We start from the raw sequence: 20303 nt of genomic DNA, 5'->3' as shown, positions 1-20303 counted from the left end.
CATTCCTGCAAAAAGGTGCCTATGGTGACAAGGTGCTCATTTCACCCTGAGCAGCTCTGGAATAATTGTCTCGTAGCAGCATATTTAGCATATTTAATACCTGACAGTCTACTTTCATAGTCTTATACTGAATATATGAATTGCTGTGGTCCACAGCACTCTCATGGCATCACAGAAGATTCCTGCCTGATCATTCATGAGTAAGACTTCGCAGGACTGAAAGTACTTGTGCTCTGATATAAAAACTAACCAGCATACAGTAAGGAATATATCTAACTTTTAACTCTTCTTAAGACTATTACTTGGAAATTTGCTGAGCGGACACTTAAAATAATTGTTGTCAGATATTTTTATATCATACTCAGGGTACTTTGTAATATTAATGGGCACAGGTGATGGAATCAGTATTTTCTCCACTATGCTGGGCTATATATTCCTAAATAGTTGAGCTCAAGTGCATGTCTCACTCATGTCCTTGCTCAGCTTTGGGGCAAGACTGAGGTGCAGTTTCCTTCTTTTCACCACGTTCTTCAGATAGGGAAGAAAAAGCCTAAGGGTGACAGGAGGGACTTGGCCAAGTGCCCAATCCATCCACATATACTACAATACTTATGTGGCCAGTGTGACATAAAATTGGCCAGTTGGAGAGGGCCACAGATGTTGAATTAGCAACTTCTTCATTAAGATCCATTCATGGCTTCCAACAACTAAGTTGAAAAATAGAAGATCAAAAAAGCATTCCTGGTAACTGTGCTGTCAAAGAGGATTAGAAACTGGGAGATGTGCAGAAAAAAATTGTTTTTTTAAGTTCTTCACAGCTTTTTTTTTTTTTTTTTTAACTCTTCAGGAATCCTGCATCTAATTTTCTCTTGAGTAGGGCCTCCAGGAAGCATAAGCTACCATCATCCATTCATGGCATCTCTCTCTTATGAAATACTTCTACATGCTTGTGCTAATTCCTTCTGAGATACTGGCAGCATATAAAATTATCACTTCTCTTTCATTTGAACTCCTTCATTTTAAGTCACATAACTGTCAGTAGATTTTACTGCAGCAACAATTTTCAAGCAGAGACCTCAATGACTTCAGTGAACACTAAAAGCCAATGGACCAATAAAACATATGCATCAGGTTGCACCACTCTTCTTACTTTCCATTTATATCCACAGACCTTCACAGGAGTGACCGACAAGAAGCAGCTCCAGATAATTCTATTTATGTGCTTAGGTTAGCAGGACCGGTGAAGAAGCCCTACAAGCTCACTCACAGCAACGTTAGGGGCTCCAGATGAATTTCATCAACACAGGGACCATTACTTCCATTAGAGGAACAAAAGAGCATCTTTTTAGGAGGGTATCATGGCTGATTGCAATACAACGCACTCACCTCCCTTCCTCTGTTTTTGTATATTGTTTTCCTCCTTATCTGACTGCCAGTGCTGTGATGAGCAAAATGATGTTAGTGAGATCAGAACTAAAGTCGAGGATTACTTTTATGAAGGAAATATGTCCCTTCTGTTTCTTGGTTATATATCAGCCTCAAGATAGTTTGAAGTATATTCTTTGGAAAATCGTCATGCAACAGATTTGCTGCTTTGTGACAATATAACAATTTTATCACTCCTAAATTTCCTCTTTACATTAGAAAAAGAAGAGAAAGTCAACCACCACTATTTTACTCCATCTATCAACCTTAAAAATATCTTATTGGGATAGCTGTCCAAAACAATTTTCAGAGGCATCAATTTAAATTTCCTTTCATTCAACCACAGCTGCATTATTATTATTATTATTATTATTATTATTAATATTATTGACTGGATACAATATATATCTATAAAAGTTTGAAAAAATATTTTTACTATTGTCACTAGAGCTAAGTATCTGTTCATATTTCAGCTACAGACAAAAAAATTAACAGAAACTGCTATTTTTAGACACTTGGTATAAGAGGGAAAATTTTTACACTTATTTTTAGGAAGAAAGAGTTGTTTGCCTTTTCTTGCTACCATTGCTCCAAGGTTGGAAAAGAGGTGAACAGTTTTTGTTTACTTCAATGAAAAGTCTCTATGTTAATTCAAGAATAACATTATATGGATGATGTTATACAGGAATTGACAAGATATTTGGGTTAACATCTGTGAATCTGTGTAAGTGAACAGAGGACTCAAAAAAAGCAACATGTTACCTTGGCAAAACACTTCACTGGAACATATGGGCCTAAGTTTGATCAGGGACAACTGAATATTCATTGATTTCATTTTACTTTTTCACTTACACCACTATATGAGAAGAATCAGGCACATCGAGCAAAATGTATACATATAAATTAATCTACCCGACGCTACAAGCATTTCTTGAGTAAGCACAGAGGACACATTCAGCGGTTCTCACACTTTGCATGTGGATGCAGTGTTTTAGATAGTGGGGTTTTTTTTAAATGCTGGCTGTATGTTATCTTCACTGCCTGCTAGGAAATTGTCTATTCATATAGTATTCTCCATTACTGATTTCTAGTTTTGAAGACTGTAACAGGTAAGTAAAATCAAGTACTCTTCAAGCAGTCTATTTTGATGGAATAATTGCTACCGTTGTCACAGTGATCTTCCATCCTTGTGGGTAGAGGACCATGGACAATGATTATAAGAATCAGACTGCAAGGGATATACATAAAAATGCTTAAGAACCCTTGTTTTAAAACTACTATTTGGATTATGTGGGTTTTGTTTTATTCTATTCATTTATTATTTTATATAATGTACTCATTCCTCAAATTCTTTCCCCTTCCTACGTAAGAGCTGGAGTATGGCTTGTAGGCACATCCTTACCTGTCAAGTACACGAAGCCTCTGTTCTCGCCAGCCTCCATTAAACGCTGCACTACAATTATCCTCAGTCACTGAACTGTTATCTCAGGGAATTGAATTAGACTTTCTAGCTTAGAGAACATCAAAATTTTTACACAAAATGTTATAGTTGAAATAGATCCAGTTTAGAGTATTATATGATGGTTAGGGTAGTAAAGACTAAAAAGGCTGGGTCACTGATTTAAAACAGAACTAAAAGTTGTGTCTGACTCTGAGGGTGGCTATTGAGAGCCTTATCAAGCAGGCTATTGCCTATTCAGATGCATGAAAAAATCAGTTTTCCATTTAGCCTTGCCTCTAAGTTCCAGCTGTAAAAATTTCCTTGAGGAAGGTTTGTTTGGGACTGATAGCAGTTCTGTGGAAAGTTTCAGTGTCAGTTTTTCACAAACTATCAGAATTTTTGGTTAAGAAATACAAAACAGTCTTAGATTGATGTTCAGAACTACCCCTGGTAAGTCCCTTTGTTTTGGTATCTTGAACATAATCGTTACCTACAGAGGTGGAAAGGGAAGTGTTCAGGAAATCACAGAATCATATAAATTGGTTATTTTCCTGAAAAAGGTGTAATATATTTCATTTCTCTCTCTCTTTCAACACAAACCAAAAAACCTCTGAGATTTCCTCTCAGAAAGGACTATCTTAATTGGCTTATTGCCTCTATAGCTGAAACACAAAATTATTAGTTAGCATGTGCTATGCATTTTAAATCGAACTGGTTCATCACAATTATTATTTAAGATTACTCTGTCAAGAGTATGTCAATATATCTTTCATCCATGAAGGCTTTATGATATATGGTCCTGACTGTTCTAGGCAAAACCTGATGACAATTTAAATTTGCTTTATATATCTGGATTTCATTTGCATTACCACTCTAAAATGTGAGCAGAAATCAACATGGAACAACACTTACGACATTTCCAAAGTACAAATATCCCCAAGTAGACTTGAGAGTTTTATTATTAGTACTTACCCCATACCTAGATATAATTTCTTACCTCCACCCTCCAATGTATTCCCATCAGTGCCCATTCACCATTCACTCCCCCGACCATGCAAGTCTTCCCATTACACGGGATGAAAGCTGTTGACCGACCCGCCCGCCCATCTGAATTTAGAGTGCTCAGTCACGTTTTACGCGCATCTCAAATACATGCCGGTTTAAAACAGCCTCCCACCCAGGGTAGCTGGGGCCACATTTGAGGTTGAGCCCAGAGGGATTGAGCACCTCTGCCCCTCTCCCGGGGGTCCCTGAGCACCCCCAGGCCCCCTCCTGTGTCCAGGTCCCGGAGGCCCTGAGCCAAACTTGCTCCCACTGGAATCACAGCAAAACTCAGCTGAATTCAGTGGGATGGCAATGAGCCCAAGGGATGACAATGCAAAGATAATGCTGTGGGATGCTGCTGTTGGATAGTTTCTTCTGAATTTACAGTGAGGAAAAAAAAAGAAGGGAAAGGGAAAAATGCGATGACAGTTACAAGCTGCTATGCTTTCCCTTCCCGAAACAAGGAAGTTTTCACTTCTTTGCCAGACAGAACTGTAGTGTCTGTTGTCATTACTCTTCTTTTTTATTATTTAAATTAAAATAATTTCTGAAAAACGTTTCTTCCCTTGTTCCCCATATACAGGCTAAAATATAAACAGGTAGAGAGAAGTATAAAATCCAACCTTTATTCCACTTTGAACAAGCTTGTGTATATCCAAAAAAGGTTCCTTGAGTATGTCTCCTTCAGGACTGAAAATCTTCACATATCCTTCTTTCTCAAGAATAAAGAGGCGATGGGATCCGTCCCCACAATGTACTGCTCCCACAGGCTGCCTTAGTCCACTCACAACCTCCTGAATACAGAAGCAGTTGTGCTTGTGTTTTCTAAAAAAAAATTTAAAAATAGTGAGAAATCGCTCCTTTCTCGTAACCATGACACAACCACATCCCTAAAAGATAAAATGATTGTTCTGCAGTGATACTAAAAACACAGTTATACAATCCAGTATAAATTATTTCCTTGAATGGATGTAAGCAGATAATACTGAAAAACAATTTGAACTTTACTTGAGCCAAATTTGGCTTGTATACAGGAAAGAGAAAATGAATTCATCTTAGATCTGAAATGTAGAGGAATAGCAGAGAAAAAAATTTGGTAAAAAGAGAGAACAGTTTATAAATACAAAATTTCTACCATCCAATAAACACAGTATATTCCAGCAATTTGACAAAATTTGGGCTTTAAATCTCATTTAAAAATAACGACTTATGATGGGACAATCCAATGTAATTCTTTTCACAAAGAAAAATGCATGAATGAAAAAGAGAGAAAATAATGAAAAAAATATTTTACTAATAAACTTATTGTAGTCGTTTAGTAATATTAAATTCAGGTAGAAATTACTTCCTAGAACTATGTGTGATCTACAGGGTGGACCATAACCAAGATCCACAGGGTGGATCCAACCAGGATTCTAACACCTTTTCAGCAATGCAAATATCAAATGGGGCTGAAATTTTGAAGCTAATGTAACTTTCTCTTTTGACAAACACTAGCAGCAGCAAAAGAAAGTAACATCTGGAAAACACAGCTGCTGAGCATAAGCACACGCTGAGCTGTTTCACTGTGAAAACCACAGGCTTTGCTAGGGTTTTTTTTCAGATTAAACAGCATTTATCTTTATGAACCTGCTGATCTCTTCCTCTTTGTCATATTCTTCCATGTGGTCCAGGGAGTTAGAAGCTGGCCCTCGCACTTGTTTTCTTGGAAAATCTGGAAAGCATACACCACCGTCTTTTCTTGCATAGTAAAAGCAAAACTCATCAGCTGTAGTTTGGAGAAAACCTTAAAAATGCAAAAGAGCATACAAATATTTAGTGTGTTGTCATGTCTGCAGTTTCGTGCCGTCAAACTAATCTTTAAATAGATTATATATTGAGTGGAAAAAGAAGTCATTTTAAACAAAGTGCTATCTGCAGAAAAGGCCTGCCCTGAGTAAATACAAACCGAGTATTGCCTTTTAGAGTTTATGCATCTGTATTTGTATTAAACCTTATATTCAGCATGCTTAAATGAAAATACCAATTCATTCAAAATGACACTACAGTTCAAGCATTAAAAAATTAAGAGAGAAGGTTCAGAGTTGAGGCTGGGACACACTTTTCCCTGATTTTAACCGTATTAATCAAGCGTAGTATCTGCTGTAAAATGGCTCGAGCAGCTTTCATTTAACTTTTTTTTTTTTTCTGTTTTAAATGGCTTGTCGTAGTAAAAATTTCAATAAAGACTTTGGTAAAAGACATGCAGTAAAGACTTTGTGGAATGCCAGCAGCAAAGGACATCAGTCAGAGAGGTGAATAATTAGTTGTCTCAGAAAGGGAGAAGTACTGCTGAAAACGGCACCGTGTTGACATGCGGTTGGCCTCTGGTTGACTCCCAGCATGAGAGTGGGTGAACGCAGTGTCCCACCGCCAGGTCTACCTCCTCAGCCCCCATCCCCTGAAAAGGAGGATATGTCTCAGGCTGCGTTGGAGCTGGCTTTAAGCTGGCTTGGATGAAAAGCGGTCTTTAGGTTTTGGGTTAAAATGGGAAGGAGTTCAAAGACCCAGGGAAACACCAAGTTGGTAAAATGAGAGCCTTTCTGGAAAAAGCCTGCCACTACTGATATTACACTATGTTTAATGACAGCAATAATACCTATTTCTGTCCACAAACCTATCTCTAGTAATTTCTATCCAGTTGTTAATCATTAATATTAAATTTAAGAAGATAGAATTTGGCTAGTTATACATGCACTATTTTACTAAAACGTTGTTAAGATAGTAGGTCTTAAGTTACCTTCACTCCTCTTTGCATTATTGGCATACTGTGTTAGGATGTACTATGGTCCAGGACATAACTCATAGGATACACAGAATTAGCACTTAATTGGAATTAGAGGCCTAATTTATGCATGGCTTTACCACTTGTGAATAATGCAGTAATCTATAGGTCTTGGCCATAAAACCTCTGGCTTACGACGTACAATAAGAGCTGATCAGGGACAGCTGTGTTTCATTGGAAAATGCCAATTTCTTAAAAGCAAAGCTTTTTCAGAAACATTATCAGTTTTGACAAAATTTTAGCTAACATGATGTTTCTGGTCCAAACTCAAACTTCTGGTCTAAATGAAAAAAGAGAGAAAGAGACAGCAAACCTCTTATCGCTATACTCCAATGTCTTGTAATTACGGTGTTTCATTAGGAAGAGGAATATTCAGGTCAATGCCCCTCATCTGTCAGGGAAGAGGTTGACCCTAAGTCTCCCATTTCCCAAGTAAATGTCCTAACAACGACTTTATTAGCTATCCTGGGGTGGTCTCCCTGTGGCTTTCTTCATGGAAAATTTCGAAAGAGTTCAATTTCTTCCTTATGTGGAATAGGAAAATTTTTTAGATCCCAGAATTTTTGTGGAGTGGAAAGCCTTTCCCACCCAACTATACTTCTTTTCATATGCATCTTCCTTTAAAAATATTGGAAAAATAACACGACAAAGCCTGCCTTTGGTTTCTATAAAATAATATCTGGAAACACATGGTAGTGCGTTGTGGTGTAAAAGTTTAATTACCATGATTTGGAGCTTCAGCAAATATCATCTCTGAGGAGCTGGTTTTAATTTATAGTAGTTATTTGGAGAAAATGGGAGATATAATTTCAAGTGGAATAACTGAAGAGGAACCCTGATATAATCACGGAGTAGTATTCCAAGGCTTGTAGATACAATGCCAAAATCAAAGGTAATGTAAAATCTTGCTGTTGAATTATTTGGAATAATCTATTTCTCTAGGCACAGTGCGTCATTCAAGAAAATGCAATAGCAAATTAGAGGTGTACAATTTCTAGGAATTTCTAGAATTTTCCAAGTATACCATCTACTACTTAGTAAAGAGAAACTATTCTTGGCTTGAATGTTATCTTCAGTCAGAAAAACTGAGAGATTGTTATGATCGTCTTACTTACTTGGTACACGTTCATTTCAAATAACAATAGGATGCAAACTTGCTTGACTAATGCCTTACACAATGCCTTTTCTTATATGTAAGACTAATCCCTTATGAAGTATTTTATCATGCACTTAAGTACATGTTGCACTGCAGTTGCCTTTTGCTATTTAGCAAACCCATCAACAGGTTCCACCAAAGGATAAGGCTTATGTTCCATTTTTCTTAGAAATGGTTGTAAAAAATGGGGTTTGAATTAAACGACGAAAATCAGGCAGTAAATTGTTAAAATGTTGTGCTACCGGAAGGAATGTAACCTCTGTAAACACAGTTTCACCTGTGTGTTAGGGATGGAATTTTGTTCTATAAAAAACCACAGTAATTTCCAAAAAATAAAAATCTGTTTGTGTTGTATATGCTAGAGTCATCATACTAACAGCTTCACTAAAGACAGTTAGAAAAACATTTGCTTCTACTCTCCTATCTGCTTGTAGCCATTTCATGTTTTCGTTATCGTGCTTAGGTCGTGAGGTCCTGAGTGCACAGTTGGCGTTTTGCTCCGTGTTTGTACAGTGTCCAGAAGACTGGTCCCAGACAAGTGCCCCTAAGCACAAGGAATTGTTTGGCAGAAAAAAAAAGAAAAAGATCATTTTGCTCAGTCTGAGTTTATTCAAATACAGCTCTGTCACTGTCCTCTATGAGAACTATGCCTAATAAGGACTGCAACGTTTGGTCCTGTGTGAATTTCTGAACTTACTACTTTATTTTAAAAGACTCATACATATTATCACAAATGTCCTACCAGCTGTGTATGTGTTGACAGAGCAGTGCCTGTGTTAACAAAGAAAACTGAAATCAGAAAGGAAGAGTAAACATAATGTGTAAGTGTTGTACATGTCAGATTTTGCTCAGGCTTGCGTTCCTATGCTTTTAAAACTTTCTGTCTTGCAAACAAGCGTCCAACTACAGACTTCTCAGTTAAGGCAGTTACAGTGAAGGCTTTCTGTGTTCACCTTTATAAAAAACTGTGGGAATAAATGGCGTGATTTCAAGGAAAACTTCCGCTCTCAGCTGATCCTCACCTCCTCTCTCCATTCGTATTTGTGGTCAGTTATTCCTCACGCTGGATCTTCTTCCTATCCTACCTTCACCAAATTCCACTTCGCTGGATTCCCTGCTTACCCATCCACCTGCCTCTTCTCTTTGATATACAACTCAAACGCCGTGGTAGCATTTGTCCCAGTCTTTACAGCAAGATAAGTTCTTATTCGCTCCCCTTCCTTGTTTGCACTACACAGGATTGAGTATCATCCGCTCATCTGAGTAGACCCACGCTGGCTTGGAGAGCACCCGCAAATGAGGCTCACCTGCTTTATTCCTGCTATGACTGTGAGCATACAGTTCCCTGGTTTGTCTTTTTTTTTTTCTGATTTGCACTTTTGACAGCTAGATGTAAATTTGTTCACAAACCCCACATTCTCTTCTCTCTTCTCAACTCAGGGAAAACTAAATCAAAAAGGTGATTCAAGACTGATTGTTTCAAACATGTAGTAAGTTCAGTGGTAGCTCCCATCATTTCCTACTGGTTTCTGGTTTTCAGGTGACTAGTGGCCCTCTTCTCTTACTCACGCATTGCACGTACCTGCACACAGGCAGTGCCAGGGTTAATCCCCTTGATGCTCTTGTTAGCAGTAGCAACATTGTAAGCCACTACTATTTTTCGGCAGATTGACTATGTTTACTGTGACTATTACTTGACTACGTTAGAACTTCTGGAAGTGTTGTGTGAGTTGCAGAATTTCTTAGATTTCCAGCATTTTGGGCTGGGGTGCCCCTGTTTGGCATTAAAAAATTCATATCGAGTGTCTGTTCTGGTAATGCCTGGATTCAGATCTCGGCCTGGATCTGAATTCACCCACAATCATCTGGAACCCATTTCTTCAAATGAAAATAATGGAGAGAACATAGTTCAAAATCCGTCCGATGTCCTTGGATGGCAGAACGCACCGTGGCTGTGGCACAGGTTTGTTCCTTAGAATATGTCACCTCCACTGGCACGGAGCAAGTTTCTGCTCATGCCTAAAGGGAGAATCACCCATGCCTTTCTTTACTAGCTATATTAATAATAAATATCAGACGGTCTTCTCTTATGACCTTGCAAAACTTAAAATTCATATTGAATGAAGATACTTCATCAAGTCTCTTAACCCCAGTGTCTCCATCAGTAATCACTTAAACTGAGGCTTACAATAAAAATCAGATGAGAAATAATGAGAACAGTCACCTGAGATAAAGCAGGGAAGTTCTAATCTCATAGACTTTGTGAAATATTACACCCTCCGGTGTTAACGTGTCCATACAATCTAACTAACGACTACCAGCTATTGTTACTGTTCTGTTTGAATAAAGAATCGGGTCCACTTTTTCTTTGGATATTCCTAAAGAAGTCAATGGACGTTCTGATACAGTCATAACTGGGGGGCAAACTGCTGTCTTCAAAAGAGTTAACCAACGATCTGCTAGAGCCTTCCTCTTTGCAAAACCAGACAGAACAATAAATGAATTTCTGGAGCTAACTCGTGAAAAAAACTGATGTATAATTTCTCAGTCTTCTTGGTTAATACGTACCGCTAAAATTTCAATTCCAGAAAAAATGCTTGCTATCTTAAATCACTAGTAATATTTCTCAGTTGTGGAGGACCTAAGGGATAAAATTACTTTTGTAGTCAGCAATTTCCTTAAACTCCTTTGCATTGGTGTTCAGAAACAATTAGCACTCCCTAATGGAGGAAGAGCAATTATTTGACTTTTTAACAAATGCACAGTGAATCATTGCCAGAGACCTTGGGTTTGGGGACCTGTTAATTTCCAACTCTTTGTTTAATCCTCCAGGCTAAGCTGAAAACATAGCTTCCACATTTTCTATTTTTTTCTTTCTTTTGCAATAAATATTACTATGGATATATGAGTCTCACAAGTAAAATAGAAAACCCAAATAAGTTGTTATTTTAATTATACGTATTTTAGAATGTGTAAGGCTATTACACTATACTAAAATCCTACAGGCCATCTTCTCAAAAAGAGGGACCTGAATCGTAATTAGTAGCTTCAGGAAATCCTAGTATAGGTATCAACAACTGTGTGTACCAGTCGAGTCACCGAATTAACCCTGTTGGTGGATGTCAGTATGCAACAACTTTTTGTTAGTACAACCCACTTTCAGAACAAGTATTTAGAATGATTATTAGCATCTGATTGATGTAGGAAAAATCCTATTTCAACTGACGCTAAAGTATGTAAGCTCTTTTCCCTGCAAAGCACAGTGCTCTGTCCAGTGCTAAAGTTATGCTTTCATCTGGTTATCTTTCAAGGCAACCTGGGTGGTCACAAAAAGCACTTGACATCTTGATGCACTTCAGCAGTTTTACATATACACAAACTTTGTAGAAAAATAAATTTGTCATTCGTCACCACATATGTTGATCTGAGGAGTGAGGTTCCTGTGGCTATAGCTCCTGTGCTGCTCAGCCCTTTCTCATTCTCTCGCCCTCCCTCCGCCTCCTCCTTCTTTCTCCCTTTTGCCTCTTTCACTTTTTCCAATTAAACAAATTTTTTCCTCAGAAACACAGAATTTCACAAAACAGCTATGAGGGACTTGCTCCGCAGACTATGCAGAGCTACAAACTCATGTCAAAAAAAGTCTTTGTGCTGACTTATTATATGGGCCAAACATTTAGAATATCTAATCTGTTATCGCTGTTCAGCTTCTTGGCAACTGTGATCTATTCTGCTTTGCTTTGGGGAATGTGATAAAGAGCAAGAAACAGCTGGTTTAAGAAAGCCTTAGAAACATCTCTTAGTTTATAAAGACAATAATAATATTTTCATATTTGAATGGGTTGAGATACATGTTAAACCACACTAAAGGGAAAAAGTAAGTCAATTCAAAATGTTTTCTCAAGTCAATAAAAGAATGCTGAAAAAAACCCCTGCACCCTTGGGATTTCAGAGAAAACAAGTACACACTGTACACACGCAATTAAAAAACCCTCCTCCAAATCTCATCCACTTAAACTATCCCCTTTACCCAAATATGTTTGTATTGTATTACAAAGCTGTGTTCATATGTCAAAAATGACTATTCACAAATTCATTTTTCATATCATTTTCAACTTTTTTTTTCCAGTCTGTGTTGCTAGTAAAAAAAAAAAAATCTTGACCACTTTAATTATTTTCTCCTGTGTGGCATTATTTATAAGTAGTGTTTGGACAGGCAAAAACACATAGTTTAAAAATGACGGTCTTAAACATATAAATAATTTACTATTGAGAATACCAAAGATGTTATTTATTATCATAGTGTATTAAGACAGTATTTCTAAAAGAACCATCTCCCATGGTTGTTGTTGGTATCTTGTTGATATAGCGGCAAGTGATAGCACACGTTTGGTGACTGCCTTAGAGAACGCAGGTCAAATTCTGGTTTTGGTTACGTCCAGCTAACTCAACTGACTACAGCAAGGAAGGGTTAGGTTAGTGAAGACTTTGGTTGTTAACAGCACGTTGGAAGTGATTCAGAGATCACAGAAGTCTATCAAATAGCTCCCTTTGATTTCAATGGGCTTTAAACCCTGTGGAAAAAACATCAGTTTCTAGGGTAACAAAACCAGAAAAAACACTTCGCTCATCAGCTTTTAGAGTTTACAGCAAACAGCCAGCATCCTTTATTTCTTGCATTTTAAAGCTATCTCTCATTTAGAATAGCCTTTTGGACGGCCAACTGCTCGTTTACATGATTTAACACGCTAATATTTCAGCAAAGGTAATAGTTTCAGGTGCCTTTGACAGCAAACAATCCTGTGTCTCATGGAGAGTTTAATAGGAGGGTGGCAAGAAAACGCTCAAAATATTTACCTCACTACATAAGATCTGCTGTGAAGGCCCTGAGATATTCTGTCTTTGCTTGGGCAAAATCCCCTGGGTATCAGTGGGGATTTTACCTAGTGAAGAGCTGGATCTATAACCGCTCAGGCAATATCAACATTTCAAAACAAGACATCCTCTAGCCCCGCATTTTGTTATAGCTTTTACCTGGTATGTGACCTCTGCAAGTATAATAGAATTCTTTACAATAGTCCTTGCACAGGTAGGGAAGAGTTAGTTCTCGTTCAGGTGTTGCCCCTTTCTCAGGTGAGTGGAATAGGTTCTGAGCGTGAGGTGAGCAGTGTGCACATTTGATTTCCTCCAGTAGCTTCGCACATTCTGTGTTGTTGGTAACAGAAAGTATCTGCAAGCCACAAACCAGAGACAAATAAGCACACGACCTGTTTCCCCATCTTTCACACACATACACACACACAAAAAAAAAGACCGCATGATCTAATGTGATAAATAATGCTAGCGGAACCAATACAGTTAGTATAAATGCATCATGTTTCATGTCACCATTCTGGAAGTGCAAAAAATTTTTACTATGAAATGTGCAATATGGCATTAGTACAGTGAGTTTTTAAGCGCTTGCGTCTCTTTCTCAGATAAGAATAACAGTAGTCAAGTTATGGACTCATGCCTGCAATCTCTTAATCACATAGGCAACCTCTGAGCTAGAGGGATCGTTTATATGAGGAGGAGATACAGCAGCAGGCCTTCTACCCCCTTCTCTGATGAGAAATACTTAAAAACCTAACTTGTAAGGTGACCTATTCAAGTATGAGAAGGACCTGGGAGTCCTGGTGGACAACAAGTTGCCCATGAGCCAGCAAGGTGCCCTCGTGGCCAAGAAGGCCAATGGTACCTGGGGGTGCATGAGGAAGAGTGTGGCCAGCAGGCCAAAGGAGGTTCTCCTCCCCCTCAGCTCTGCCCTGGTGAGGCCACATCAGGAGTGCTGGGTCCAGTTCTGGTCTCCCCAGTTCAAGACAGACAAGGAACTACTGGAGAGAGTCCAGCGGAGGGCAACGAAGATAATGAGGAGACTGGAGCATCTCCCTGATGAGGAGAGGCTGGGGGAACTGGGTCTGTTCAGCCTGGAGAAGAGCAGGCTGAGAGGGGATCTCATCAATGCTTATAAATACTTTAAGGGCAGGTGTCAAGAGGATGGGGCCAGACTCTTTTGGGTGGTGCCCAGCGACAGGTTAAGGGGCAATGGGCACAAACTGAAACTCAGGCAGTTCCACCTGAATATGAGGAAGAACTTCTGTACTGTGAGGGTGGCCGAGCCCTGGCAGAGGCTGGCCAGCACGGGGAGATATTCAAAACCCAGCTGGCCGTGTTCCTGTGCAACTGCTGTAGGTGAGCCTGCTTTGGCAGGGGGGTTGGACTGGATGGTCTCCAGAGGGCCCTGCCAAACTTGATGATTCTATGATTCTATTTAGAGACTAAAAATTAAAATTCTACCATCAAAACACATCAGGAAAACCATATCTAGGTGTTTGTTAAGTATCTTGAACGATACCATAGTCCGGCTATTGAAATGACTGCTGTGGCGATCAGCAGGTGCCTTGGATTTGTCATGCTTTAAATGCTGCTCTGCTTTTTGCTCCCTCTAATGCGAACTACTTGGAGGTGGGAAAAGCTGTACGTTTTCAGACATTTCTTTTTATAAGTGAAAAAGTAGAATTTGTTCGTAACATCTTGTTTGCCTCAATACCGAAACTTTGTCCTGAAAAATGAGCATGTATTATGCATAGTACTTGAAGCAGCGCAAAACCACGACTGATGATGTGTTTAAGTAAACACAGGAGCCTAAGGAGCGCAATGTCATCAAATCGTGAAAAATAATGGAAAACAGCATAGTTGTCTTTATTAGTCTTTGAATGCAGTACACTTTGTTAATCTATTGTTAACCACATGGATTGTGTTTTGATCATTCATCCCAATGGTGGGTAGTGGGAAATGTGTTCTCGGTTGAGAGGGCCTGAATCTGATCCAATGCAAAAACAAAGCTCAGGTTATTTCTGCTATTTGTTTAACACGGTTATAAACAAAGACTGTAAGACACTTATATTAAGAAATATTAATGCGGTAAATACTTGTATTCTGTAAAATTTGGAAATATTTGTAAATAGCACATTTGAAAATACTGACACAGTTTTGCTACAGTTCATATCTCTGAGTTGATTTGTAGAAGGACTTTCCAATGTCGTTCCCTTGCACATAACATCGAAGGGAATTATCTAAGTTATTTTTGATAAAATAAGTTATTCAATGCATGAAGACTCTTGATATGTTTGAGTATGCTCTCTCATAGGTCGGCTGTCTTCTAAAATGCAGGACTTTGATAACACAGTTCTGAACTCAGCATTTTATTTACAGATCATAATTACATAAACCTCAAACACTTGAGAGAAATGCACTCTCCATTGTTTTAAACAGATACATATTCAAAATATTACACAATATATGGGCTGTACAGCTACACAAAATCCTACTAAAAGGAACCTTAATTTAGACTCTTTCCAGGAAAATTTAGTCTTACCATACATATATTCTCAAAAGGCCATCTGAAATGTGTACTAAAGTTTAGTGGCATAAGTCGGACCACTGATTGGAAGAACACTATTTGGCGTCTACCCTTATTCTGGAAGAGCTGCCATTGGCTTCAAAAAGAATTCCTCCAGATTTGCCAGGATCATTAAATGCATTAAATGTTCTGTTCTTTAGAATATGTTCTCAGACTATCGTCGGCTTCGTAGCACCTGCAATTAAGTAATGGGACTAATATCTGCCACGTATGGTTTATTAGCTCTCTTCAGACCCTTCTTGGAAATATAATTGTCTCACATCTTCTTTTGGAAAGGATTTGTTGTCTTTTTTTTTTTTTTTTTAACCTTGAAGACAGTAATCAATTAATTGCATGTTGCATGTATGGCAACAGTTTTGCATTGGCCCTGAGTTCTTTGGGAAATTCCTTCCGCAGCCCCAGCTCCTTCTCTCCTGAAAAAGTTTAGCTTCTTTTTGCTAGATTGCTCATTTGAGCCATAGCAGCAGAACTGTTAACCTTAGTCTTCTTTCTTGAGTTTCAGATGTTGTTCTAGATATGGTAGATCTGGGGAAAAAAATGCCTTGAATACAAGAACTAAAAATGTAATGATAACTACAATAAACTATAACCAAAATACATAATAACTAAAACTTTGAACTTGACTTAATACTGCCTAGAATGGCAATCCAGGTAGTAGAGAACAGACTTCATGTGCTTGCAGTAAATCACACTGCTGAGGCTATCTTCTGCATTAGCTGGACTTTCTTAAGGGATGATGGCATCCTGACCTCGGTACTTTGCGTTGCTGCGGGTCTGATGGGAAGCGGCCTGTATAATTCAGTCAAGTCATTGTCTGCCAAATAGAACAAAGTCTGAAGCCAATAGGGGATGATCAAAAGCACTATCCATAAATGCTCCTTTTTAGGAACATTATGTTACCCAGAAGCTGGGAGTAAGCTAAAGTAAGGATGAAATGACCTATTTTGGTGTTTCGACCAAAGGAAAGCGCACCATGACTACAGATTCTTCCAAGTACTTGCCTACATCCAGTTGTATCACCTGCTTTGCAAAAGTCTCAGATGTTTTCATCAGGGGGTTGATCTCAGGCAGCAGGCTTTCTTGTGGTAGCAGTAGGATGGTGTGTTTAGAAGTACAAGTAAACGTGAGGTATTACTAGGTCAATATTCAGTGTGTTTATTGAATTAACTCCACAGTGATGCAGACAGAAAACTGTACTTCTACTGGAAGACTCCAGAATGTATTGTGAACAGAGGGAAAAAAGAAAAAAATTACAGGATAGCAAAGCTCATTTACTGTTTCTTGTGGAAAATGTAATTGACGTTGCCTGGTGATACAGGAGAAGTAATGCTTGCCAACATTTCAGTCCTCAAAGTTAAGACAAAAGGATCCTAATCCCCCTGAGCAGCTGCTATCCAGGAATTAACCACAGGAATTCACCCCCTCGTGTAATTTCTGGAATGAATCTTGGTCATATAATAGCTAATCGGAAGATTAAGGAATGAGAGTCAATCAATTATCTGAAAATCAAGTACAATGTTATTTAACTTCTAGAATGCTCAAGCAAAATAGGGTGGGAACATTTGCTCCGTGTGAGGTCTGATGTATAACTCTGTCCTGGCTAGGAGATAGGACAACTGTTCCATTCCGAATTTCAGTAAATCGATAATGTATTTATCCTGGAGTATATCAAACCAGTTTTAAGTGAAAGCTGAAATACTTATTTGAATGAACCTTCTTCTGTTGGATCTCTACTTTGAAAATGACCTTAAAGTTGACAATGGCTTTAGTCTTTTGACGAAATGTAAACTAATTTCCTGCTTCAATTTTTAAAGTCGTATGTGAAACCATCAAACTGCGGTGGTTTAAACTAACTGTGCTCTGGAAAATATGTAAAACTTCCAAACATTTATTGCAACATGCCTAATAATGATTATGCCTGCTGCTGACTAATTTACAACATCTGTAAGATCATCCTTTAATCTCTAGCCACATGAAAGTAAAACGAGTAGACTAAAGGTAAGATAAATCCTGGAATGCACAGGAAAGCGTAGCATACTAAATTGGTTTATCAACAAAAAGAATAGTGCGAAGAAGAAGAAACAGAAGACGACACAATAGACAGGAATTCTTTACGTTGAATATTGTCATCTGTTTTGTGTACTCTGTCATATCTAGTTTGAGAAAGGCAGTATAATTTTGATGTCGACAGAAAAAACCCAGTGAAATAAGTCATCGCATTAAGCCGTATTTGAGATACAAGCATTTATGCCTCAAAATCATACGCTTATGAGATTGTTCAGCTGTTGGGTTGAACATATGCTTCTTCTGTATTATAGTGCTGGATTATGTCATTAAAGAGTTCGGTTTCAATTTTAGGGTAATATGTAAATAGATCATTGTACTAAGGCAGCTGTTAAAGGGACCCCAAGATGAGTTATTTGTTTAGTTGGATGTGTTCAACAATAGCCTTTGTTCGTGAAAGAGCCAGAGCAAACAAATGATTGTAAAAGGGCACACTTGAAAACAATTACTTTTCACCCATTCCTTGACAGCCTTGGCTGTGAAACCATCCAAGGTAGAGAGGGCTTCTTTGCCTGTCAGGCTGTAAGCAAGCTTTTAGAAAAACTGATATTACAATGTTTGACAAGTAACCCTTCATAAACAAGGCGATATCGCAGAAAACTAGACAGCAAAGAGTTAAATGTCAACAACAGGATGCAAAAAACTTACTGGAGCCAGTGCAGAGTTGTAGCTCCATTTTTGTTCCCCAAGCCGCAGGCAATGGTAGCGTTTTCATTATAAGCACAGATCAATAATTTGGTCAAAAATTCTCAAAGACCCGGCGTCTTAACCAAGAAGCACTTATGAAAATGTCTACTGAGCATGCTCAATTCTTTTTCTTTCTTTTTTTTTTTTAAAAAAAAAAGCTAGCGTTCAGATTTCTGTTAATGTCATAGCCACTCCGTTGTGTAGATATATGATGGGGTTTTAAAGTAGCTGGTTTTGGAACTGTAGTAGAACTCAGGTTAAAAAATGTGGTTTTAGAAAAGTTCCATTCCAATGTACTCCATAAGAGTTTGCCATGTCTTTTATGGAATGACCACCTCATCCTGTCAAGTATAAATGACATGTATTTTGACATTTTTTTCTGAACATGTATCGATATGATACAGCAGATCTGCAAGTTTCATAAACGTTAATCTTTGGTGAAAACCAGTCTGATTTTAAACTCCTGTAAAATAATATTCCTCAAAAAGTGTAATTCATGTTTAAAAACCCAGGTTCAACAGCTCAGAAATAGCTAGTGTAGCATATATGGCCAATTCCTCACATTTATGTCAGGTTCTCAGTATCGTTAGTAGAAAACAAACCAAACCAAAGGGAATTAAAAGGTATTTTGAAGGAATAGTGAGAAGAGAATAAACGCTTCAACTGCCTGGAGATTTAAAACTAGCCAAAATTCAACTTTTAATTTACTGCATTCAGCCAATTACTACAAGGGTCTCCAAGCATTGAATAATCTCGGTAGCATATATGACACCGAGACATTGCAAACAGGGTGAATTAAGGACATATTTTCCAGTCCTTATTCTTTTTTTCTTTTCTTTTTTTTTTTTCTTCTTTTCTTTTCTTTTTCTTTTTTTTTTTTTTTTCCCCCAGCTAGATCTTTCAGGTTATCTGTGTGTGGTTAGTTTATAGTTTAATTCAATTATCACACAGGAGCTTAATGACACTGTCTCTAGACAACATGAAGAAATATATCTGCCTTGAATCTCAAACTGCTGCTGCATATGGTATGAATAAAGAGAGATCTGCAGCTGAAAAACCTGCAGTAAGACAGTTCTCACTCATCTGGGAATAGAGGGGGTAGGACAAATGCTCCCTCAAAAGGCATGAACATTTGGACAGAGCTGGGGACTGAAGGAGAATGATGTTCTCCAGTTTCACCCATTAGTGAACCAACTAACAAACACAATGGTGTTGTTGTTATTCTTTTGCCATAAGCAACAGGACTCTGTGTGTGGGCAGCAGTTTAGTGGGGAGGAGGATAAGTCGACCCCTTTTTGTCCTATTGATTTTTTCCTATTTGCATGACTTGAGCAAATTAAATGATGCAATATGGCTTTTTGTTACAAAACAAAGTGAGAGATACCACCCAGACACATATGTTGATTCGTAGAAGCTGTTTACATGAGAATGGAGTGAAATCTACCGTGAACTGAGCATAAAAATTCGATTCAGGCTGGGTATTTTTTTTTTTTATTATGCTTGGGCCAGCAAGACTGAAACACAAGTTTTCCAAGAGTCTCTCAGACCTTGACAACTACAGAGTTGTAACTGAGGAATTCTTAATTAAACCTAAACCAGGATGGAAGGGGAAAAAAAAAAAAAAAGAAGAAAAGCAAAGCAAAAATAAAGAGACACCTGATTGTTTATTTCACGTGCAGTGATTCTTAATGACACGGTCCAGCAGCTTCCCACCCTGTGCGTACCCCTGGCTCCAGCACTGCTCGTCCCAGCAGAGCTCATCAAACACCGTCCTGCCGGGTTAGGTACCAACGCCTCTGAAAAGCTTCAGCAACAGGCTGCTAAGCGGAGTTTAACTTGCTAAAGGATGCCCAGAACAATTTTAAGAAATGGGTGAGCAGAGGAGGTGCTTCCCTTCACATGACCACAGATTGAAATTGGGCAGAGAGGCTGCCAGGTGATGTGAAAAGGCAGATTATGGCCCGGCACCTTGGGCGAGCAACCGGTCTTTGGCGATGACTTAGAGCGGGGTCCTCACCCGGCACCTTCGGGGGTCTTTTTGCAGCTGATCCGGGCGGTCCCGGGTAACGCGCGGGCCCCGAGGAGGCTGGAGCTCACAAAGTTTTGGTACACCCGCACCATCTACTCTCCAAAAACCTTCCTGACTAAACATGTGGAGCAAATTGGACGAGATTTTTCACCCTAGAAAAATAAACCTGAAACC

At 38.5% G+C, this 20303-nt stretch overlaps 1 protein-coding gene across 1 annotated transcript in view; it reads right to left on the bottom strand.

Moving 5' to 3' along the window:
• HHIP (hedgehog interacting protein) overlaps positions 1–20244 on the bottom strand; it is a gene marked incomplete at its 5' end in the record, with an annotated part of 70125 nt that extends 49881 nt beyond the window's left edge. Inside the window, 4 exons of the mRNA XM_009704761.1 lie at positions 4534–4735; positions 5540–5696; positions 12922–13117; positions 20118–20244. Of these exons, the coding sequence (XP_009703063.1) occupies positions 4534–4735; positions 5540–5696; positions 12922–13117; positions 20118–20244 (682 nt within the window). The remainder of the gene's footprint in view (positions 1–4533; positions 4736–5539; positions 5697–12921; positions 13118–20117) is intronic.
• Between the last annotated feature and the right edge of the window lie 59 nt (positions 20245–20303).

Source organism: Cariama cristata, unplaced genomic scaffold, assembly GCF_000690535.1.
Source record: "Cariama cristata isolate BGI_N322 unplaced genomic scaffold, ASM69053v1 scaffold7007, whole genome shotgun sequence".
Taxonomy (NCBI): domain Eukaryota; kingdom Metazoa; phylum Chordata; class Aves; order Cariamiformes; family Cariamidae; genus Cariama; species Cariama cristata.
The sequence above is the reverse complement of the archived record's forward strand: the minus strand, read 5'-3'. Positions and strand labels throughout refer to the sequence as shown.